At 37.4% G+C, this 24,858-nt stretch overlaps 4 protein-coding genes across 9 annotated transcripts; 2 read left to right on the top strand and 2 right to left on the bottom strand.

Annotated features, from left to right (window-relative positions):
* Positions 1-608: 608 nt before the first annotated feature.
* Positions 609-4,804, bottom strand: LOC127435126 (cerebral dopamine neurotrophic factor-like). Its single transcript, XM_051688337.1, has 4 exons — positions 4,653-4,804; positions 4,034-4,161; positions 3,708-3,849; positions 609-2,410 (listed from the first exon to the last, which is right to left on the bottom strand). Exons 1-4 carry the CDS (start codon positions 4,738-4,740, stop codon positions 2,220-2,222), a joined length of 549 nt encoding a protein of 182 aa, XP_051544297.1. The 5' UTR covers positions 4,741-4,804; the 3' UTR covers positions 609-2,219.
* Positions 4,805-5,149: 345 nt separating this feature from the next.
* LOC127435154 (heat shock 70 kDa protein 14-like) lies at positions 5,150-12,456 on the top strand. Its single transcript, XM_051688378.1, has 14 exons — positions 5,150-5,238; positions 5,432-5,512; positions 5,744-5,826; positions 6,100-6,148; positions 7,214-7,319; positions 7,405-7,495; positions 7,630-7,734; positions 7,841-8,002; positions 8,304-8,459; positions 8,573-8,675; positions 9,757-9,972; positions 10,103-10,252; positions 11,684-11,751; positions 11,892-12,456. The coding sequence occupies exons 1-14, from the start codon at positions 5,182-5,184 to the stop codon at positions 11,977-11,979; spliced, it is 1,515 nt and encodes a 504-aa protein (XP_051544338.1). The 5' UTR covers positions 5,150-5,181; the 3' UTR covers positions 11,980-12,456.
* Positions 12,457-12,655: 199 nt separating this feature from the next.
* On the bottom strand, positions 12,656-19,508 carry LOC127435152 (protein artemis-like). Of its 3 annotated transcripts, XM_051688375.1 has the most exons (14): positions 19,364-19,508; positions 19,188-19,239; positions 16,367-16,451; positions 16,194-16,253; positions 16,053-16,108; positions 15,872-15,973; positions 15,663-15,735; positions 15,434-15,574; positions 15,206-15,307; positions 14,978-15,114; positions 14,829-14,883; positions 14,514-14,602; positions 14,328-14,425; positions 12,656-13,545 (listed from the first exon to the last, which is right to left on the bottom strand). In XM_051688375.1, exons 1-14 carry the CDS (start codon positions 19,470-19,472, stop codon positions 12,656-12,658), a joined length of 2,049 nt encoding a protein of 682 aa, XP_051544335.1. In that variant the 5' UTR covers positions 19,473-19,508. The 3 variants fall into 3 exon arrangements, with proteins under 3 accessions (XP_051544335.1, XP_051544336.1, XP_051544337.1); XM_051688376.1 differs by lacking the exon at positions 15,206-15,307; XM_051688377.1 differs by lacking the exon at positions 16,367-16,451 and having other exon boundaries at positions 19,364-19,424.
* A 425-nt stretch (positions 19,509-19,933) lies between these two features.
* LOC127435155 (meiosis expressed gene 1 protein homolog) lies at positions 19,934-23,961 on the top strand. Of its 4 annotated transcripts, XM_051688384.1 has the most exons (4): positions 21,123-21,166; positions 21,764-21,876; positions 22,617-22,771; positions 23,117-23,961. In XM_051688384.1, the coding sequence occupies exons 3-4, from the start codon at positions 22,622-22,624 to the stop codon at positions 23,243-23,245; spliced, it is 279 nt and encodes a 92-aa protein (XP_051544344.1). In that variant the 5' UTR covers positions 21,123-21,166; positions 21,764-21,876; positions 22,617-22,621; the 3' UTR covers positions 23,246-23,961. The 4 variants fall into 4 exon arrangements, with proteins under 4 accessions (XP_051544339.1, XP_051544342.1, XP_051544343.1 ...); XM_051688379.1 differs by lacking the exons at positions 21,123-21,166; positions 21,764-21,876 and adding an exon at positions 19,934-20,071; XM_051688382.1 differs by lacking the exon at positions 21,764-21,876 and having other exon boundaries at positions 21,098-21,166.
* Positions 23,962-24,858: the final 897 nt, after the last annotated feature.

Raw genomic sequence — 24,858 nt, 5'->3', positions numbered from 1 at the left:
CTGTCATGGACTCATGGAGCTATTGGGGAAAGGCAAATGGGAGGCCGAGCTCGCCCAGCGTCAGCACAGGTGGTGCTGCTCTGTGCTGCGGCTACCCTGTTGCAAGATGGTACGTTTCGAGTCCTGATACCCCAGGAGGTTGGCGACGGGTAGTTGTTGGGCTGCCAGATGCACTTCTCCTGACAGCAGTGGCAGCAGGTGGACCACCCACTGGGACTCTGGCCATCCCGCTGCTTCCCCGCATGCTCAAACAGCTCCACGAACGCCTCCAGGTCATCCTCTGGCCCCAACTTGGTGAGCGTGAAATGGATCATGGAGGGGGCGGTGGCCGAGGTCGCACCTGTGGAAGCCCCCTGGGGTATCAAGCTCCACAGCACCTGCCGGTCCTCTGCTTGAGCTTGAAAGATGACCTGGAATTGCTACTCCTGTTCCTGGCGTAGCTCAAGCAGAGCTTGATGTTGCATTTGGTGGATGCTGGAGAGGGTCTTGATCAGCTCGGCGAAGGATGAGGACTCCATGACAGCGTAACTTCCTCCAAATCCCTTCGGCACCACTGTGACAAGGTCTCTGACTTTCTTCTCAAGCAGGAAGCGAGGGCCGGGTAAATGTTCAACACAAGTCTTTTATTTTACACACTTTCTAGGTTAACACAACAAGGTTTGCTTTTCAGTACAACACAAAACACACAGAACACTCTGCTGCATGTCTCTCTCTCTCTCTCCTCCAGCGGACTGGACTTCTCTTTTATATCCCTCTCAGCTCTCACTGCAAACACAAACAGCTGTTAGAGATTATTTCCCACAGGTGTCAATCCTTACCGTTCTTTCTCTCGTGGCCTCGCTCTCCACATACTTTGCTCGGCCACGACCCCATCATCACAGTGCCTCACTGTGACCTCGATTTTTTATAGAAAAGGAGGAATGGGTGTTTTTTTTTTGTGGTAATCAATATTATACCACAAATGCTGTCTATTGTATTGAACCCGGAATATTCTTTAAACAAACAGGCAAAGACAGATACTGATTTTACCAAAAAAAAAAACAAAAAAAAAAAATGAAATGGACACGAATGTACACAAATTAATCTCATGAAAACATGTCCAGGCCACATTTCACCCCAAAAGAAAATTAAGCATATTTTTAAGACCATTAAGATTGCATTATAACATTTTCATGACAACATTTCCCCTAAATTTTCATTTTTGTACTGAGTTTTACCTGAAATTCCCATTACTGTCAATAGTGATTCTTAATACTGTAACAGAGTGCAACATAAAATCCTTCATTAAAGAATTAAGCCAAGAAACATAGTAGTTTGAGAATGTGGGGAGATTGACATGATTACATCATTTACAATGTATTATGGGAGTGGCCAGTCACTGCATAGCTCTCTTGGCGCACTTTGTTAGCGACTTTGTTAATTATTCACCCCAAATTCCACTATTAAATGCATTTTTTTTATTTTTATGAAGTTGAAATAATGTGAAGTGATGGCTTCAACAGAAGCATATACCATTGATTAACAACTTCGTAGCTCATGGCTAGTCTATCTTTAAAAGTTATCTTTAAAACTAATTTTACCTATGGAAAACATGAATGGGATTTTTACTTTTGGAAGCAGACGGTTGCGCTCTATACACTGTATACAATATTTTTTGTACTGTATCACAGTATTTTAAATGAGCATAATACATGATTTTTGTATTTAAATCAGCATAAATTAAAGGTACAACAAATATAACCATGATGTATAAATGCAATTTAGATAATACAGATTTTGTTTGCAATACAGTAAAGAGATTGAGATTTTGTTTTTGCATAACAGTAATGATAATGGGGGATGTACTTAAATGAAGTTAACTTAATTGATTAAATGGCTGGAAAAGCAAACCAGCCAGCATCTCTGCAAGCAACCTCTTAATCACAGAAACTAATAAAGCTTAATAATTTATTCTGAGTATGAAGGAGAAAATGCTTACAGCAGTACAGGAGAATGAGAGACTGGGGAACAGTGCACAGATTGCACATTAGCATTTTGTAACTATTACTATGAAGAGCAATATAAGTTAAGAATCTCAGTGCAATATCAACAGTGTCCCTGAGCGCAGCTGCACGTGCAGCTCCTCCCATTACAGCCATGTGTCCCCAGCATAGAGCTGCATGAGTAGGCCCTCTCATTAATACTCTGTGTCCCCAGCACGGAGCTGCACGAGGAGGCCCTCAGAACTCCTCTGCATGTGTTCTGTGCTGCGCTGTGCTGTGTTTGGAGGCCACCTTCTGGATGAGATCTATAAATTCGCTCTTCTCAAGACAGGCTCTGCACTCCTCCCCCCAAGACGCCAACACTTTCTTCAGCTCAAGCACGCGCATTTTAAACAAAGAATCTCTGCTCCAGTCAAGCACTGGACGTTCTGAAACACACAACCACACATGCCAAATTAATCCATAAGATCATTACATCATAATAATACAGGAATGTGTTTGTTGTTAATGCAAAACTTGTCATTTTTTGCTGACATTTACCTTTAAAGAAGCCATATTCTACAAATTTGTATCAGTTTATTATTTTCCCTGTTAAAAGGCCCCTTATTAAGTCCACTTACAGTATAATGTTAGTCATGGTGGTTCCTTGAACCAACAATAGCCTTAAAAGGGTCATGACATGCCTTGTTTTATTATTTTGATATGTTCCCTGAGGTTCACTTACAATATTAGTATAGTTTTGTTTTATTTTATGCACAAAAAACAGTCAAATATTTGTAAAACATGATCATTTTCCACCCTCATTCTGACCCTCAGTCAAAAACACTCTTGGTGCTGCTTCTCTTTTAAGACTTGACCGTAAATGCCCACTGTTCTGATTAGCTCTCTTCTCTTGACTGACCTGCTCTCTACTACAGAAGTGATTAAAGGTAAAGTAGGAGTTGATGTGTTGCTGTGGAGGCGGTCAGACGCAAATGTCTTCCACAGTGTGACATCACAATGTGGAGGAAGTAACGAGTCGTTTTGGCAGTTTTGATTTCAACAAAAACCCTAGCCCTAAGTGAGGAGGAAGTTTTGAGTTCTGAAACTTACTGTATGTTTTTATAGTACAATTACCTCATATATGTCAAAAGTTCAAAGAAAATTGGATTCCTCATGTCATGACCCCTTTAATTAAGTTTTATATAACCATTTTCCACCTTCTCCCTGACATTAAATTAAACTGTATCTTTAAGATTTTGATATGTAAATTACCTCCATTATGACTTGTTTAATCTCACCAGATCAAAAGAATAAGGGGCCAAATCACAGAATATGTGTTGATATATAAATGTGGGCGCTCATATGTTTATGTACTGACAGTTCTGACATGTCATGATTAACCGAATTATGAATTTTTGCAGCTTATGCCCCATCCACACTAATCTGTTTTCATTTGAAATCTCAGTTTCCAGTTTACTAACGTCAAGCACACGTTTAGGGAGAGCGTTTTCGGAAGTCTCTGTTTTAGGTAGAGGAAAACACAGTTTCAATGTGGATACAAGGCGTTAATCAATGTGTTTTTAAACAAAAACGTATTAGCGTCTACATGCTTTTAGTAAAAAAAAAAATAAAAAAACAGGGCGAACCGGATTGTGAATGTAGTATTATGTCTGCATAGTACATTGAACTCTTTTACCCTTTTAAAAGTTTGTTTTACATGTCCACTTCTTTACCAACACCTACCATATCTGAGCTCACAGATCTGTCCGTCCATGTGCTGAAGTCTTAGGCAAATTTTGTGGACAGGAACATGTGCACTGAGGGGGCGGCTCACCTCACCTGTTGCTTTGGCTGCTGCATCACTGGAGGCTCCCAGGTAATAACACTAAGGTAAGATGGCATTAAACATATCAAACTTCCCTCCAAAAAACATTGTGATTACCTGAATACAGTATGTCAACTCTGTATTGCTGAAACCAAAAGACTGGTCTCTATAGATGGACTAGCAATCTCAGTTATTCTAAATCAGAGAAAGTACAAAAGTGTGCTTGTTTTTGTGAGGTTATTACTAGTCGGTTTTCTTTTCCTGTAGCTTCAGCACACGCTCTGATCAAACCCTCCTCCACTAGCTCTGGGGTCAGCTCTTTGTGTCTGATCACCAATGAGTTATAAAGCCGCCCCAGAAACCCGACACACACTGCAAAACATAGATTATACATTAATATACAGGTTTATGCTGAATACTATATTATGAACTATACATAATAGTATCTACCCATCTATAATACAGCTATAACTGCTAGCCTAACTGTTAATGATTAGTTTGGATTTCAAACATAACGTAAGCAATGCACTTTTGTAGTTATAAATGACTTAGCACATTAATAACCAAACCACAGCACTCAAAACTGCTGCATTATTGCTCTGTTTCCAAATGTTTTGATTTTAGTCTAGTCAAAAATGGTTCTACTACAATATCATTGGGGTTTAAGTGCTGTACACTACGTTAACTAAATTTAAGTATGCAACCCAAAGCCAGTTCTCTCCTCTTAAATACTGATTTAATTTTTATATATTTACTCACTGAGAACACTCATGCACTCATGCGCAAAATAACCAAACACAGTGCACAACTATTTTTAAACTCATGGGCTCATGTGCATTGAAACCCAATACGACCAACCTCACCTTCGCATTCCTCTGCATCAGTTACTGAGAATAAAACAACAAACAAAAGCAAAAGAAACGGGCTGGCAAAGGAGTTGTTTAAAGACATGGCTCAATGCGCTTAAAATGCGCGTATGTACTCAGAGACGCAAGTTAGTGAATACTTCAATACCCACAACACACCGCTTACAAGGGCGGCGGATTTCCGAAACGTATTTATAGTATGGCAGGGGATGCTCATTCATATTTATGAGGATACCTCATTGGTCGGTGAAACGTTTAGGGTTGAGTTTAGTTTCATTGTCCAATCAGGTAGCGCTTTGATGGTGAATATTAATGAACCTTCCAATCAAGTATCGCTTTCTTCATGAATATAAATGAATGTTTGGCTATCTGGGCTCCTATTCGCCTACGTTCCTGTCACTTCAGATTAGTAGCGCTCTGATTGGCTAATAGTATAAGGAGTCCGCTCGTCATTTGACAGGGCAGATTTGACCGTCCTTTCACATTTGCAAATGACTACCGATTTCCGGTGGCATTCTTCGCAAGCATGGCTGCCATTGGGGTGCACTTTGGATACACATGTGCCTGTGTTGCCGTTTTCAAGGTAAAGTCGTGGTGATAAGGAATAATTTTACTTCGCTAAATAAACGCATATATTTAGCCAACCAACGAGTCTAATTGGGCTTTGTTTATTTAGCTTAGCACATATAGTCTTTATGATGCTGAATAGAGAATGGTTATCCATTCAAATCCTAACCGGTTTCTAATAAAAGTGAAGTTTCACTGTTTTCTCGCAGGATGGGCGAGCAGATGTGGTAGCCAATGATGCAGGGGACAGAGTCACACCAGCTGTGGTGGCTTACAGAGACACTGAACAGGCAAGTTATCCCATTTAGAGATGGGTACAGTCTGTGAGAATCAGTATGAATTTGTCTCATCAGACGACTGAATAACTAATAACATTATCAGCACTTATTCACATCACATATCAGTGATTATAGCTCATGTTTAATTTCAGTGTAAGTAAAAGAAGTTTTGATAGATGAAGCAAGGCTAATAGGGTATAGGATGGTCTGATGGTTTGTTTTCTCATTATTTTGTTTTTATAGATAGTAGGAATCGCAGCTAAGCAGGGGAGAATACGAAATGCTGCCAATACAGTTGTGAAAGTGAAGCAGATTTTGGGCAGATGGTAGGTTATGTGGTGTGATCCGAATTTAATCAGTTTTTTGTGTTCTGTTTCAAATGACTTCTCTGAGGATAGATTCTTATTTATAAAGGATGTAGTGATTCATTAATGTCAGGTGTAACACTAATCTGTTGATAAATTATTGTATAACATTAAGGATATTTTAGAATTAAATTATTATTGTTGTCAGTTATACGTTTATTGGACTTATCATGCACTTGACACAAGTCAGATTGTTCTGTGACTCACGGGTCAGAAATTGTCCTATTCCCTCAGCTATGATGACCCAGATGCTCAGACACACAGAGAAGAAAGCAAATGCATTGTGAGTACATGCTTCTGTTCTTAAAGGGACAGTTCACCCAAAAATGAAAATTCTCTCATAATTTACTGCTGAACACAAATGTACATTTTTAGCTATTTCAATATTTCAGCTCTGTAGATCCAAACAATGCAAGTGAATGGTGGCCAGAACTTTGAAGCTCAAAAAAGTACATAAAGGCAGCATAAAAGTAATCCATATGACTCCAGTGGTTTAATCCATATCTTCAGAAGCGATATGATAGGTGTGGGTGAGAAACAGAAAAATATTTAAGTCCTTTTTTTTTTCTTTTTTTTTTACTCTAAATCTCCACTTCCACATTCATCTTTTTTTTTTTTTTGGTTTTGGTGATTTGCATTATTCGTGCATATCGCCACCTACTGGGCAGGGATATATAGTAAAAATGTATAGTAAAAAAGGAGTTAAATATTGATCTGTAAATATTGGTCCACCCTCATCCTCCATATCACTTCTGAATATATAGATTTAACCACTGGAGTCTTATGGATCATTTTATGCTGCCTTTATATGCTTTTTGGACTTTCAAAGTTCTACAGAGCTGAGAAATTCTAATAAAAATCTTTGTTTAATTAATTCCTTACATTTATATAGCGCTTTTCTAGGCACTCAAATCACTTTACATAGTATAGGGGGAATCTCTTCAACCACCCCCAGTGTGCAGCATCCACCTGGATGATGCGAAAGCAGCCATAGTGCGTCAGTACGCTCACCACACATCAGCTATTGATGGAGAGAAGAGTAGAGTGATGTAGCCAATGCAAGGATGGATATTATTAGGGGGCCTAGATAGATAAGGGCCAATGGGGGAAATTTGGCCAGAACACCTGGGTTATACCCCTACTCTTTGCCCTGGGATTTTTAATGACCACAGAGAGTCAGGACCTCGGTTTAACGTCTCATCCAAAAGACGGATTGTGTTAAGCAGAAGAAAGTCAAGTAAATGATGAGAGAATTTTCATTTTTGGGTGAACTATTCCTTTAAATATTGCATGCACACACAACACCACTGCTCATTTAAAAGGTTTGTATTTTCTCACTCATTCCTAGGTTGTAAATAAACGTGACCTGCCCAGGTATGAAATCGATGCAGGAGAGACAACCAAGTATGTGTCACCTGAAGATGTAGCTAAACTGATCTTTCATAAAATGAAAGGTATGTTTGTCTGAATTCTTAAACAATTACATTTATAGTCAGAATGTTTAATGTGTATCAATTTTAATTTTCATGTTCTTTACAGAGACAGCCCAGTCAGCCTTAGGTTCAGATGTGAAAGATGCAGTCATAACAGTGCCTTTTGAGTTTGGAGAGATGCAGAAGAATGCACTCAGGTATGTGGCTTAATGCAAAGAAATTGGTTTTAAAATGTCAGATGAATGCTAATGTCAATTGATCAGTCATCTGACTTCATAAGCTGTATTTTTGGAGGGGATGTTTTTGTAAGAATCATTTTGTTGTGTTGTAGGCAGGCTGCCGAAGGTTCCGGGTTCAATGTTCTTAGGTTGATACACGAGCCCTCTGCTGCTCTTCTAGCCTATGGCATTGGACAGGACTCAGCGTTAGGAAAAAGGTACAGGGTTTTAGCATTTTCTGCAATTCGATTTTTGGATTGGGATACTTCATTCTGTCAGACTCTGTTTTGGTCCAAGCATTCATATTCTTCTTTTAAACCACAGTCATGTCCTGGTGTACAAACTTGGAGGCACATCGCTCAGCGTCACTATCCTGGAGGTGAACAGTGGAATGTACCGTGTCCTCGCAACACAGACGGATCACAGGACAGGAGGAGAGAGCTTCACACATGAGCTGGCAAAGCACCTCGCAGCAGAGTTCAAAAAGTCAGTAGCTCTTTTGTGCTCCACTTTTGCTTTACAGTGGCCATAGAAATTATTTGGACATTTTTAAACATCTAAGTCACACTTTCAAGCATCATCAATGACATGTTCAACAAAGTTTGACAACCAGAAAGTGTCCAAATAATCATGTTTAGCTTGAAAACATTTCCTAACATGCCATAAAATTCAAAGACAGTCATACATTAAGTGTGGCAAAAGTGTCCAAATGATTGATTCTTAATGTGGTTATGATTTTATTTTATTTTTTTTTTATTTATTTTTTTTTTTTTTTATGTGTCTTCAGGACATACAAACAAGATGTGACCAGTAACCCCAGAGCAATGCTAAAGCTCATGAATAGTGCTGATATGGCCAAACACACACTCTCCACCCTGGGCAGTGCCAACTGCTTTGTGGACTCGCTCTACGATGGCATGGATTTTGAGTGCAATGTATCCAGGTGAGCTAATGGAGATCTAAAGTTGTTTTCGGTATTATAACGAAAATTGAACCGGTTGCTTGACCTCTGACCACTGAATGTTACTTGAATGTTTCGTTTTTTTGTCTTTCTAGAGCCCGTTTTGAGCTGATATGCTCTAGCCTCTTTACTAAGAGCATTCAGCCAATTAAAAGTCTCCTTGAACAAATAAACCTCTCCACCTCAGATGTCAACAAGGTAATACACCTGATCACCAATAGAGGAGGCAATTGTTTTGTGTCCACAATGCCATGCATGAAAAACAAGTTTTACTTTTAGTATTTACTTCCATAGTCATGGAAGACATGAAAATATCAGGGAGTTTTTAAATTGCCTGAAGAAGTCATGGACATTTCTATAGTTATTTTTAATTTTTGTATTTATGCTTCATTACAAAAGACTTAAAGGGATAGTTCACCCAAAAAATACAATTCCCTCATTTACTCACCCTCATTTCATCCCAGATGTGTACAACTTTCTTTCTTCTGCTGAACACAAACAAATGTTTTTCGAAGAATATTTCAGCTCTGTAGGTCCATACAATGCAAGTCAACAGGGCCCAAAACTTTGAAGCTCAAAAAGCACATAAAGGCAGCATAAAAGTAATCCATTTGACTCCAGTGGTTAAATCCATATCCTCAGAAACAACATGATAGGTGTGGATGAGAAACAGATCAATATTTGGCCTTTTTTTTTTTTTTTTACTATAAATCTCCACGTTCAATCTGCCATCCTAAGCACTCTTCTCTCCTAAGAGTTTTTCTTCTTTTGTTTTTGGCGATTCGCATTCTTCATTCTTATTGCCATCAACTGGGCAGGGAAAATAATTTATAGTAAAAGAGAACTTAAATATTGATCTGTTTCTCACACACACCTATCATATCGCTTCTGGAGACATGGATTTAACCACTGGAATCTAATGGATGACTTTTATGCTGCCTTTATGTGCTTTTGTGAGCAAAGTTTTGGACCCTGTTGACTTGCATTGGAAGGACCTACAGAGCTATTCTTCTAAAAAGCTTCGGTAGTGTCCAGCACAAGTAAGAAAGTCACACATCTGGGATGGCATGAGGGTGGGAAAATGATGAGAGAATTTTCATCTTTGGTTGAACTATCCCTTTAATGTCCTAAAAATGGAACCCTGCTTGTAGGCTTACAGTGTATTAGAGCGATTTTAATACAAATTTCCCATCTAATAAGTAGGTTAAACCAGTTTTTATAGTGTACATGGGATTAAGAATCTTTGAATAAAGATTTTGCTGTATTTTTCCTGTCTAAGGTGGTTTTGTGTGGAGGCTCGGCCCGTATACCTAAGCTGCAACAGATGATCAGGGACTTATTCCAAGACGTAGAGCTGTTAAACTCCATCCCCCCAGATGAGGTGATTCCGGTGGGCGCTGCCATACAGGCGGGCATCCTGGTGGGAAAAGAGAGCCTGGCACTTGGAGAAGATTCCATCACTGTAGACTGCTGTGCCAGTGACATCACCGTTAAGGTGTGGAACACAATACAGTAAAATAATAAAAAGTGCTTAATTTTATTACGTTTTAGCACAAAAGAGCATATGGGTTATTAAATGGTACATTGCATTTCCGATTTTATTGATTTCTGTCTTTATTTTTCAGGAGGTGGATGACTCCGGAGCGGAGGTTTTCACAGTTTTGTTTCCATCTGGCACACCTCTCCCTGCCCGCCGCCAACACACACTACAGGGCCCTGGCAGCCTGTCGTCAGTGCGTCTGGAGCTGTACCAGGCACAGCAAGCAATCGCACAGGTTGGTACCCTTTCTAACAGACATTTTAGATAAAAACTCAAATTAAAGATATTCGGCCTGTATTGATTGGGAAAACATTTTGACATTGTTTTCACTAAAATGTATTGCAGCAAGGCTCTAAACCTTTAAGCTTGGATTGGCTATGCCGGATTTAAAAAAAAAAATATATGAATAACTACAGTCTTAACCAACACAAAATAGGTATTGTTGTATAGCTTAGAAGCTGTAATTTACAGTGTATGTAGGCATTATGACCAAAACTGAACAAGTGCTTTGACAAATTGGAAGTGTTCCATTTTGATAATTTAATAATGATTTTGCACTGCACGTTTTATAGTAATTGGTAAAAACATCAAACTGGTCAAATAGCCATGTGTCATGTTATTGGAAATCTCTCAAAGAGTAGAATACAATCAGCCTATTTGTTTTACTCGCATATAAAAATATAGTGAGTAATAGCAAAGTACATGTCTTTGACATACATGTTACATGTAAACAGGTGTTGCTTATGAGCTGCGTTTTCATTTATAGCTTTAAAATAAACAGAACAACATATCACATACCATTCCTTAGAGGAGGGGATTCCCATTAAAATGAGCCCACACGCAATATAATCAGATGCATTGATCATTAGATAATCCACACGAAGCACAGTGTGCACACAGCACAAAATGTGCTATCTGGCTAAAAACACATTAGCTTTCCAGGATCAGATGGCTTCATCGGAAATTATGTAGAATGTTGTTCAGTGTCATGAAAAGCTAAACCAATCGTATTAGGATTTAGATTGCTGCAACCAGAGATGGAAGTCATCCAAATGTGGGCAGAGAGGATCATTCACTGTAATTACATATGGCCACTAGGAGATGGCAAAGTACATGACAGACTCGATGGCTCAAATGATACAGAATGAAACATAATGAGATTAGTAAATCATGCCTGCATGCTTTGGAAAGAGAGCATACCTTTAGTCACTGTTGTATTTGTATGTGTAATTAGTTATGTACAATTATGTTCTGTTTGTTTGGAGACGTTTTTGGACACTAGGATAAATTATTTTTGTAATGTTATAAATTTGATTGCTTAATCGTATCAACACAATTTTACTCCGTTACATGTGACATGATTGGGAACAAAACAAAAGCAGAGCTACCTTATTTACACCTTGAGATATATAATGTCAAATCAGAAAAATAACCAAAGTAAATCTTTGGCTCAAGTTTTTTGGTGATTTTTATTTTTTTATTTTTTTTAGCAGAGTCTCGTAATTTATATCGTTAAAGTTTTCTTTAAAATGATACCAAAAAATTTACCCTCTTTTTAGAGTTATAAGCCATTAATTTTGGGGATGCCACTGAAACAGGAAATCTTTAAAAACACTTTCAGAGCTTAAAGGGTTAAAATGTAACTGGTTGACTGGTTGTTTTTTAGGTTGTACTTAAAGACCTGGAACCTAAAGATGAGATGCATGACATTGTTACGGTGCTAACAATGAAAAGGTAATAACATAATGCCATTTATGAGGCTTGTAAATCAAGAGGCCACTTTTATTACATACATGTGCAATAAATATGTATTGAAATGCACTTGAAGTCATAGACAGTGTATAGTCATAACTTTATTTGTGTTTACGTTTCAGGGACGGCTCACTGCATGTTACTTGCACAGAGCAGGGCAGTGGCAGATCTGAGGCTATTACCATAGAAACAGCTGCAGCAGCATCTTAAACTTGAATCATGTTGTCAACAGAATTCCATACAGTAACCTAAACACCTGCAAATGATGATGTTTGAGGGTTTCTGGTTTTGTTTGTGCTAGATCTCTCTAAATTGATGCAAGCAAACAAGTTCTCACACTATATGATGTTAAATTCCTGTTTCGGTTATAATTAATATCCAGTTTTAATTATACTCCCTTTTGCATTTTTTTTAAGGATTTAAAGGAATCGTTCACCAGCAAATTATTTTTTTTTTATTTTTATTTTTTTTAAGTTGTTGAGAGAGAAGGGAGAACAGGTGTTTGTGTTGTACATGGAGATGTCTACAGTATGTGTGGCTTACTGATACTATCACCTCATGTTTGGTGTGGTCTTATCTGGTGCACTCGTACAGTCAGCAGGTGCAAATTCATCATATGTTTTGAAGCTGTTTGCCTTTTTTGTCATCTGAAACTAGCACGCAATAAAGGTCACAGAACACAATGCATCCTGACTTTATTTTCAGTACAGATACTTGTTGCATTTATGTCACGTTGGAATTACTGTAATTATGAGTTGCACCCATTTTCAGGACACAAAATGAAACACATTTACTTCAGGATTTTTACTTAATTAACTGAAGGTACAGAATTGCATGATAAAGAATAATGGAACAGATGAGAAGTTGTTATACAACAAACAGAAAATTAATTTCTTTTCCTTATTACTACTTCCTCCCCTGCCGCCAACTTCCAGTACAGGTCTTTCAGGTCTTCTGGGAGTGGGACTTCGGAACCAGGTGTTGGTGGAAGCTCAAAATCTGATGATACCTGCGAGTCTGATTTCGGATCTGCTGCTTTCTCTGTCTTGGGCTCTACATTACAAATATTATTCATATCTGACACTACATCACCAGGTTTGCTGGTCCCATCCTGAAGCACTCCATTGGTCACTTGGTTACAATGGTCACTAGTAACCACCTTACTGTCATCCACTTTGACAAAAACAGTATCCATCTGACTGAGGCTCTCCGGACCTGCATCTGATATATGAGTGGACTGAGAGGAGGTCATGTAAATGGAATTATTCTCATCATCATCATCATCTTGAAACAGCTCAGGTGATGCTGTGTTTTCATTGGAAAGAGTTTGAGTGGTTTGGCTGTTTTGACTACATTCCAACTCGCTCTCATCAGTCAATACCTGTACCGCTGTAAAGAATTTCTCCCAACAGGGCGGAGCTGACTTGGATTGGGGTGTGGTTGGAATAGATATGGGCGGGGCCCATTTTGAGCATGCCGATGGAGGTGGTGAAGCAACATCAGATGGGTTAGGTGGTTTCTTGGCTGTGATGTTTGAGAGCTCATCATCATCATCATCATCATCATCGTTAGATTCAGCACAGTCCATGTAATTGGAAGTCTGCACAGATGGACCACACTCTAGGAATGTGTAAATTTGGTCCTTATCAGGAGCATTTTTATTAGGGTTAGGAGACTGTATGTTTACTGCCACCTTGGTCGTATCAGTCAATGCCATTTTCCGCCTCCTTGGAGCCATGGCAACTTCGTCAAACAAGTCATTATCACTGCCTGACCCTAGGAGAAGATACATAATGGTAAAGCTCTTAGTGGTTTTCAGTGTGTTGCTATGCAGTTGCTTACTGGCCCAAATCAAGAGTCAACTCCCGATATCCCGATCCCTAGATATGACTTGGGGTCTCTCCTTTAGTGTGCATCTCAACCGATAGCATTTGTGGCATTACCACAAAAAATAATTCACCCCTCATTTATATATAAAACAAAAAAACAAAAATCATTATTACAGTGAGGCACTAAAAATGGAAGTGAATGGGGCCAATCTGTTAACGTTAAAATACAGACAGACTGTTTCAAAAGTATAGCCACAAGACGTAAATAATATATGTGCAAGCATGATTTTAGTGTGATAAAATAAGGGGTAAAACACAGCGTTAAACCAGATTACTGGGTTTACTGGCGCTAGGTTGTCATGACCATTAAGTTGTAATATTGGATACAACTTAACAGATAAAATTAGTAAGCGATTTTATCACAATGAAATCATGTTAACGTCTCTTGGCTCTACTTTTGAAACTGTATACATTTTTAACATTTATGGACTGGCCCCATTCACTTCCATTATAAGTGGCTTTAATTGCAATTTTTTTTTTTTCTGTTTTAAATTTTTTTAAATAAAGGATGAGTCAAAATAATTTTTGTGGTAATCAACATTATGCCACAAATTCTGTCAATTGAGTTTACATTGTATTGATGTTAGCGAGTTGTTTACATTTTTTCAAGCTATAATAATAGTGATATTTTCATTAGCAAGCACCACTAATTATGAAAACTATTCGTACCATGTGATGTGCACCTCTTTCTGGTTCTTTTGAGATTTCCAAGTGGTTTGTAGTCAATCTCTTCCCTTCCAGAGTGTTTTCTACACAGTGGCTTCAACCTAAAAGGAAAAACACTACTTCAAAGCAAGCCCCAAGAGTTTTAAATAGGCACATCATGCATAGAAGAGGAGAATGGTCAGTCCTTACAGTTCTGTGACATCTTCCAGTGTTTGCCCCATGGGAATGACATTAGGGTAGATGTTAACAGGACAAATGTGGGATAGAAAGTCCTTGACCTAATCACAGAAAACAAATACACAAGCTTAAAGGGATAGTTTCTCCAAAAAATGGCAAATCTGACATAATTTACTCACCCTAATGTTGTTCCAAATATGTACGACTTTCTTTCCTGAGTGAGTATTTGATGGCAGAATTTATATTTCTGGGTGAGCTATCCCTTTAAGCAAAGGCCTAATTTATACTGAAGTTTTGGCATTGCATCCTTCTCAGGTTTATTCTCACCTCTGAGTAAGAAGAATGAAATGAAAAGCATGCTCTATAGGAACTGCCACCCATCCTGAAATAAAAGTCACAATGACGGGAAAAAAAGGCCTTAATTTCAATTTCATGGAAAATATACAGGCTGCATCATGATTAAACACTCCACTCACTTGACAATGACAGAGGTCTTTTTGGTCCGTTCTCCAAACCATATTGTTGAGGGTTTGATGCTGATTATGTTTAGTGGAGTGCCATCTAGCGCTATGGAGCCACATGGCAATCTGTTTGCCCTGAAAATTTCTTCATCCTGTCAAAGAGCCACAAATGCAATCTCAATATACATCCACTTATTCAAGAAGCATCAAATGATGTCCTTATGCAAAACAATGGCAGCATGCCTTGGGATGCCTGCAAGCATGGATCTGCGTTGCACGGTTAGTGGTCATGTGATATAGAATTTCTGGCATTTTCTTGAACATTTCCAAGCTGTTTACATGTATCTGTAGCAGACAAACAGTTTTAATCAAAATAGCAAAGTCTGTATTAAAGAGTTTTCATGCTCTTATTTTTGAGATGCTCCTAAAGATTGGAAAATACAAGTACAACCATGTGGAAAAATATCTTACCTGTGAGCTGAACTCCTGTCCCAAGTTGGTGAATAGGTACTCATAACCATATGCTGCTTTACAGTTTAACCAAACTACATGGTATGGACTTTTACAAATCCAGTCTTGGACCAACTGCATTATCCCTTTTGAACAAGCCTCCTACAACATTCAAACACATTGTTATGCCAAGTTCAGATAGCAACACCTCTATATGTGCAATTTAGGTGAGTCTGTTAAAAATCCTTACCCTACTAGGGATCTGATGGTACTTGGGATCAAAGAATGTAGTATCGAGATAAACACTCTGAATGTCTTTTACCCTAAAACACAAACATTTCAATTGTATTAGTACCTCAAATAAAGTGCTAATCTAACATGAATTAAGAAATTGTGCTGTAGCTGTTCACTAACAGGTCTGTTTAAAAAAACAAAAATGAAATAAACACTGTTGCACACCTGTCTCCAGAGTGCAGGTACTCCATTCTGGCTGCATCTCCAATAGCCATTCTGAAGTCTCCTGTGTACAACACGGTACCCTGTGCACCCTCAAAGAGAAACCTGCATCAAAATGTAAAGTTAATTTCAATCTCATGGATGACACATCCACTTTAAGAACAATGTTAACAAGGTAACGTACATGACTGATCCGGGACAGTGTCCTGCTGGGAGCAAAGTGACTACAACATCCTCTGACTAGAGAGAAAAGCAAATAACTTGAAATCAACTGTACTCATCTCTCAAAAACACTCATAGAATAAAATAGAAACTAAACACTCACCTCTCCTGTGATTTCATCTACCAGAGAGATGTGAGTTGGACTGTCCAGTTCCAGGGCAACCTGATATAAAATGCAGAGAATTCAATGCAGATATACCAGTCTGTCCAAACAGGTAAAAAAAAAATTAAAAAAAAAACGATATGGAAAACTACATGGATACTAATACTACTTACAATATGATCCTGCCAGAATGCATATTTTGGGTTATTAAGCAGGAGCTCCTTTGTCACAAATGAGCAATACAGCTTGACGGTTAAACTGGTGGAGAGGAAAGGTTTCAGAAAGATTTTTCACTTTTATTTCTCATGCAAACAATAACGTGGCATGAAGCAATAATTATTGAAAATGATCATGCCATCCTATCTATTAAAAACAAGACAAAAATAAAGTAATATAAAAAGCATAAAGTATTAGTAATTAGAGGTCGTCCAAAATATCGGTTTTATCGATATGGCATGAAGCAATAATTATTGACAATTATCGTGCAATTATTTCCACTAAAAACAAGACAAAAATAAGTTATATAAAAAGAATAAAGTATTAGTAATTAGAGGTCAACTGATATATCGGTTTTACCAATATACAGTTGTGCTCAAAAGTTTGCATACCCTTGGAGAATTGGTAATATATGTACCATTTTTAAAGAAAACATGCGTGAACAGGCAAAACACATTTCTTTTATTTCTTATGGGATTCAGATTCAACTGTAGGTTATAACAGAATGGCACAATCATAAAACAAAACATGGCAACAAAGAAAAAAATGAAATGACCCCTGTTCAAAAGTCTGCATACCCTTAGCTCTTAATACTGTGTATTGCCCCCTTTAGCATCAATGACAGCGTGCAGTCTTTTGTAATAGTTGTCTATAAGGCCCCAAATTCTTGCCGGTGGTATAGCTGCCCATTCGTCTTGGAAAAATGCCTCCAGGTCATGCAAAGTCATTGGTCGTCTTGCATGAACCACATGTTTGAGATCTCCCCAGAGTGGCTCGATGATATTAAGGTCAGGAGACTGTGATGGCCACTTCAGAACCTTCACCTTTTTCTGCTGTAACCACTGGAGGGTCAACTTGGCCTTGTGCTTAGGGTCATTGTTGTGCTGGAAAGTCCAAGGGCGTCCCATGTGCAGCTTTCGTGCAGAAGAATGCAAATTGTCTGCCAGTATTTTCTGATAACATGCTGCATTCATCTTGCCATCAATTTTCACAAGATTCCCCGTGCCTTTAGAGCTCACACACCCCCAAAACATCAGTGAGCCACCACCATGCTTCACAGTGGGGATGGTATTCTTTTCACTATAGGCCTTGTTGACCCCTCTCCAAACATAGCGCTTATGGTTGTTACCATAAAGCTCTATTTTGGTCTCATCACTCCAAATTACAGTGTGCCAGAAGCTGTGAGGCATGTCAAGGTGTTGTCGGGCATATTGTAACCGGGCTTTTTTGTGGCATTGGCACAGTAAAGGCTTCTTTCTGGCAACTCGACCATGCAGCTCATTTTTGTTCAAGGATCGTCGTATTGTGCTCCTTGAAACAACCACACCGTCTTTTTCCAGAGCAGCCTGTATTTCTTTTGAGGTTACCTGTGGGTTTTTCTTTGTATCCTGAACAATTCTTCTGGCAGTTGTGACTGAAATCTTTCTTGGTCTACCTGACCTTGGCTTGGTATCAAGAGATCCCCAAATTTTCCACTTATTATTAAGTGACTGAACAGTGCTGACTGGCGTTTTCAAGACTTTGAATATCTTTTTATATCCTTTTCCATCTTTATTAAGTTCCATTACCTTGTTACGCAGGTCTTTTGATAGTTCTTTTCTGCTCCCCATGGCTCAATATCTAGCCTGCTCAGTGCATACACATGAGAGCTAACAAACTCATTGACTATTTATACACAGGCATTAATTGCAATTTAAAAAGCCACAGGTGTGGGAAATTAACCTTTAATTGCCATTTAAACCTGTGTGTGTCATCTTGTGTGTCTGTAACAAGGCCAAACATTCAAGGGTATGTAAACTTTTGATCAAGGCCATTTGGGTGATTTCTGTTATCATTATGATTTAAAAAGGAGCCAAACAACTATGTGATAATAAATGGCTTCATATGATCACTATCCTAAAATAAAAGACAGTTTTTTTTTTGTTTGTTTTTTGCATGATCAGTCATATTTTCAAAATCAATGCCAAAATTTCACAATTTCTGCCAGGGTATGCAAATATTTGAGCACAACTGTATCGGCGTCGATAGTTGCATTTTGGTGTTATTGACCTGTTTTAAAAATTATTATTCCTTTTTTATAAGGTTATAAAAGACATTGTGCTCCGAAGAGGTTAGAAGATGTACGTTAATCATAAGTTCATGTTGATGCTCATGTTGATTTTGACTGACGGTGTTCCAGGAGAAAAGGGAAAATGTCTGTGTTTATTACTGGATCGCTGATGATCTACTGTTGGTGAATTACGGCTCTACAGTATTTATTAACCTATATGACAATGTTTATGTTATACTGTAATACATTGTAGATGATTGTAAGATTGCATGTTTTGTTTCCTGTACGTGTTTGTGTGAATTGGGAGCATAGACTTTTCAAAATAAGAGTCCCTGTTGTATTTCGTGCTTGTTTAAATGTCCTGTGTTATGGACCAAATTGTAGTTTTTGTTATTATTGGGATATTCTTTTTGGACTCTTTAAGCCTCTATGTCTGTGCCTGTCACAGTAAGGAAAGACTAAGGAATTTTTTTAAACAGTCAATAAATAAAATTTAACTATCGGCTGATTAATTGGTTATCTGCCTTTTCCACCAGCTTAGTTATCGTATGGGCAAAATCCACTATCGGGCAAACTCTATTAGTAAACAATAAATAGGAGAAGAAAAAAAAAATAAAGAATCTGTTATGTGAATGGAACTGAATATCGGGATGGATTAGACCTTCTTGTTTCGGAAGTTTTTTTAAAAAGTCATATGGGTTGCAATCTGTATTATCATCATCACTCACCTGAATTTCAGTTTTCTCCTCAGCAAAGGTCCTTTCAGTCCTTTCATGTGATCTGTTAAACACGAACAGTTATGTGAACACTAGAAGTGATTATAAGGAAACCATTGTCAGCCACCTATGCTGTGTGAGAAGTACATAAAACAAGCAGAATTCAATGCAACATCTTTAAAACACACCTTTATGGCAATGAGAGAGGAAATAGGCTCTGGCGTGTAAATTCTCCCTGTCAAATCTGTCCAGGGAGATGATGGGATACTCCTTCATGCGTCCAGCGAAAGAGCTCATGCTGACTGCATTGAGCTTAAACTCATATCAAAAAACAGCAAAATGTTCAAGACACTTCATCCCGGTGGCATCTGTCTTGCCTCCTTTTGGCAAAACGTTGGTATGAGTCGTAGGGCTGGGAATCGATTCCAAAAAGAATCGATTCCGAGGCGTTGGGAATCGAGAATCGACTCGAAACGTTCGAATCGACTCCTTTCGGGGAAACCGGTTGATGTTGTCGGACTGTATTTATTTCCTCAACCACTGAACCACACATTTCAGAAGCCTAACAGCACCCATACAGTTTACAAAAAGATTATAACATGACTGCATCTTAATTATCTTCAGCCTGACTCTGAGTCTTTTGTAATCCGTCAGCATCTGTAAATCCACTCCGTTTGTTGATCTGTATAAAGCAACCACACAAGCCCTTCAGCACATCTGCTTTCCAGACCTGTATAGTCTGACGGTATTTTACTTTGGATTCAACTTTTAATCAACGTGCCAAACTTGTGACAGTAAATTGGCATACAATAACAACTTCCCCGATGTTACAACACAAGTTTGCAACAAGGAGATGGCAGAGTTGAGTCAGCTTCCCAGTTCACATCAACACATCGGTATGTTGAAGTTTAATTGATCAATGTGCTGCACTTATAAAAGCGAGAATCTAACGCTTAGTTTTTTACACAGTGTTTTAAAACCTTTTGCATATATATTTTTTAGTTAGCCTGCATTTTACACAATTTTACATTAAAATTAAATTAAAATTAAATTAAAATCAAATAAAAAAGTAAATACACATTATAAAATGTATATTTTTTATATTGTATGAAATAAACCAGTACAACAACCTGAATTTTTAATCAAACTTAAGTGTATTGTTTGGACATTTTATTCAGTCCAAAAGTTATGAAATATAGCTTTTAACTCCCGTTTTTTTATTTTATTTTTTATTTTTTATTTTTTTTTTCGGAATCGAAAAAATGAGTCTGGAATCGACTCTTAGAATCTAAAACCAGGAATCAGAGTCGATTCCAAAATTTCCGGAATGGAACAGCCCTAGTCGGTAATAAACATCTTGCAACCTGATATGTAAATGGTACAGTGACATCTATCGGAGTAGAGAACAATCATTATAACGTTGCGAAAGCTGCATTGAATCGTTATACTCTAAAAGACTACACTGAAACGAAAACGTGTACACAGTTTCAGAATCGATTGTACAAATAACTGTCTAGTCAATTTATTTTAAGGGAGTTTCCGGGTGTGGTTTTGATTGGCCAAAATTGTTTCGTTTTGCAATGGAGGATTCCGGGAATAGTTTTTGATTGGCCATTTTTTCCCCGTTTGTTTTGGTCGTGTATAGCATAAATATCAATGGTGTCTAGAAGGTAACCCCTCAGTTACCTAAAGTCTCGCGAGAGCCGAATTGATGTTCACACACACTGTTTTTTTGTGTTTATTTAGAGTCCTACAGAAACCCTACACATACTCCGATTTTTACCTTAACCCTAACTTTAACTCTACCACTAAATCGAACCCTTAACCTAACTTTAGTAACAGCGATCAAGACTCTCGCGAGACTTAAGCTGCCGAGGGGGTTACCTTCTAGATATCTAGTGTGTTTTTCAGTACAGTTGCTAGGAAACGACAAAGCTCAACCTCGCTGAACTAGCACATTGAATGATTAGCTTTTGATCACACTGGATAACGTGAGTATGTGTTAGGAAAATATTATAAATCATATATATTGGCATGGATACGCAATTTGAAAAACAATTCTGAGTTAGCTGAACATTTAAATGTAAATCCAAAATTTCACAATCTGTTCTAGCTGAATTCTGAATGTTTAGTTGTGATAATGTTTAGTTTTGTTTATAACATTTCAGAAATGACTGTTTCATGCTGCATTGTGGCGATGCGCAATTATACATTTACAAAAAATATGATCTGTTATGAAACTTTTAAAGGTGCACTCAGTAATTTTTTCCTCATTAAAAACATTAATTGTAATTTTGTAGGAAATCATGACCACTCGCATTAAAATGAGTCATACCAGTAACCTTATAAAAGCTGTTTATTCTACATTGGGGAGGGTCCGCACATGGGGGGCAGGGGTGTAAAGTAATTGAGTAAAAACATTTAAGTATTATACTTAAGTATTATTTTTGGGGATTTGTACTTTACTTGAGTGCAGTTTAAACGGAATACTTGTAATTTTACTTAATTACATTTCCAAATATTTTTTTTTACTTTTTACTCCTTACAATTTTATTTAAACTTGAAAAGTACTCATTACATTTTTGCAGATCATCTTTCGAATTACTGCACTGCAGCCACCCTTTTACTACATCCGACAAATGACAGAATGTTGATCGGCGGCTGTGTGGAGTTCCGACCATCTGCAGAGGCGGTATTTCGGGTCTGATTTGAGCTTCGGATACGTTGACATTTTTGTGCGCCTAGATTGTATGTGACCACCCGACTGAATGTGATTTATTTATTCAAAACTCTGAGCATGAAGTGAGAAATATTGACGGTTTTTGTCCTAAACTTTATTCTAAACGCCTGCCACTTCTACAGATTGGACAGTTATGAAGTCAAAAATGATCATTCACGTGGCAAATATATATATAACAAAAGTCTTTTGTAATTAAATGTATACATGTCATTTATATCTACACTTGCCTTTATATTTAAATTATGTCTATAAATTTGGGCTTCCTATTTGCTGAATTATTACTGTTGTTGTTAGGCAACTATTAATTATAATAATAACTATAAAACCAACTATGATAATGATGATAATAATGAAAATAAAAATAATGGAATCTGAGTAAATATTAATTAAAATCCATCTGCTCAACAGCAAGGTTTGGTATCAAACCTCAGAAAACAATTCACAAACCAACAACATTACTAACTTTCTCCATAGCTTATTTTGAATTTTTTGATCTTTCTCTATGTCTCAAGGGGCTGGGTGCTCTGACATCGCAATTCGTGAGTGCCTTCTCCCATGCAATGACTGTGGCAATGTTTTTGCAAAAAAAAAAAAAAAAAAAATTATCTGGTTCATTCATGACACAAAGACAAAAGCTGCTGAGTGCACTTTTAATTATTTAAAAGAAGAATTATGTGGGATGCCTTTGTTAATCTACACAGAAAACATGTCCTGCTCAGTTTTATTGGACAGCAATGCCAAACCAAAGTCCATGAGTCGAGCCAAGCAGTGGACAGGTGAGGTGGAGAACCTGTACAGATTCCAGCAAGCTGGATACAGAGATGAGCTGGAGTACAGACAAATCAAGCAAGCGGAGGTACCCACTGTTCTGTTTTCCTCTCATTCTATATTTGTAACACTTTAAAATAACTTTTATTAATAACATGAACAAACATTCAATTATATAATGCTTAGCTGACCCTAGAAATGATATATATTTTCAAATATTCATATTTGAATGTATATTACAACTTATAAGCTGATTTAGAAAGCATTATGTGATAATGACTTGATAATGGAAGTTGTTATTTGTTAACTCTCTCTTGGGTCTCCAATAATTACGGAATAGTCATTCCACTGTTTCCACAATAAATACTTTATTATAATTTTCTGATAATGCAGTACTAAATTTCTGTCGAATATCTTTGTACTGTTTCCTCAGATTGACCGCTGGCCAGAGACCGGGTTTGTGAAGAAGCTTCAGCGGCGAGATAACACATTCTACTATTATAACAGAAAACGAGAGTGTGAAGACAGAGAGGTCCATAAAGTGAAAGTATATACATACTGACATCCCGACCAAACCAGCACTTATGCCAATTGAATATTTTTTTTTAACCATTGTCTTTGTCTTAAAATCCATGAGCCGAGATTGTTTATCTTTGCAATCTGAATAATTTTTTTTTTATGTGAACTAACTATATAAAGGTGAATGACCAGTCTGCTTTTCCACCTTACAATTCTTATGCTTCAAACCAGCAGTTAAACGTAGACATATTTAATATATCCTACTTTCCCCCCTGCTATTACAATTGTATACATAAGTGATCAAATTTTAGAACATTATAAAAAATATTAATTGGAAAGCACTTGTGCAATAGAGTCCTATCATAACTGTGTATATGTCTTTCTTGCTCTCAGGTTTTTAAAATGTTGTCTTTGACTGGAAGTTTATGAAGCACAACATTTAAAAAGACAAGCTCCACAAACCATGTGGCCAAAAAACCTTTAATGGCATGGACATACAGTAATAGAGTAATCAATTAATGTGCAATATTATAATATTAATACCAAAACTGTTTGAGGCAATGAAGTGGGTAAGAATGAATACAGCGTTGTTAATTGATTTTTCATGAGATTACACATTTTGGCATTAAAGGAATAGTTCACCCAAAAATGTACTCACCCTCATGCCAGATGTGTGTGATTTCCTTTTTTCTGCAGAACACAAACAACGATTTTTAGAAGAATATCTCAGCTCTGTTGGTTATTTCAATGCAAGTGAATGGTGACCAAAATTTTGAAGCTCCAAAAAGCACATAAAGGCAGCATTAAAGTAATCCACATGACTCGAGGGGTTTAATCCATTTCTTCTGAAGCGATCCAATCGATTTTGGGAGAGAACAGGTCAAACTATAACTCCTTTTTCCACTATGAATCTTGACATCAGCAGTCTCCTTGGCGATCATGATTTCAAGCTCGATTACACTTCCTTGTACCATATAGCGCTCTGCGTATGCATCAAGGACTAGGAAGTGTAATCAAGCTTGAAATCATGATCGTGCCAAAAGACTGCAATGGAAAGATACTATATACAGTGAAAAAGAAGTTATATTTTGGTTTGTTCTCACCCAAAACCGATTGGATCACTTCAGAAGACATGGATTAAGCCACTGGAGTCATATGGATTACTGTTATGCTGCCTTTATGTGCTTTTTGGAGCTTCAAAGTTTTGTTCACCATTATTTTGTATTGTATGGACCTACAGAGCTGAAATATTCTCCTAAAAATTTTCATTTGTGTTCTTCAGAAGAAAAAAAGGCGAAGGTGAGTAAATTATGAGGGAAGTGTTAATTTTGGGTGAACTATCCCTTTTTTGTAAAACAGGAAAGGGAAACAAAATATGTAGTAAATGTTCATCTTATTGAAAGGAAATATTTCATTCATAAATTAATATCAGGATTGGGGAGTAACAGAATACATGTTACGAGATTACGTATTTAAAACACAAAATATTAAAAACTGTATTCCACTGCAGTTACAATTTAAATTGGTAATCAGAATACAGTTACATTCAAATTATTATTAAAGATTACTGAAGAGATTACTTTGCATTGTATTGTCATTTGCACCATTTAATATTAAAGTCTATTTAGTTGGAAAACATTTATCCATATAAATTAT

The sequence above is a fragment of the Myxocyprinus asiaticus genome, chromosome 45 (assembly GCF_019703515.2).
Source record: "Myxocyprinus asiaticus isolate MX2 ecotype Aquarium Trade chromosome 45, UBuf_Myxa_2, whole genome shotgun sequence".
Lineage (NCBI taxonomy): Eukaryota > Metazoa > Chordata > Actinopteri > Cypriniformes > Catostomidae > Myxocyprinus > Myxocyprinus asiaticus.
The sequence above is the reverse complement of the archived record's forward strand: the minus strand, read 5'-3'. Positions and strand labels throughout refer to the sequence as shown.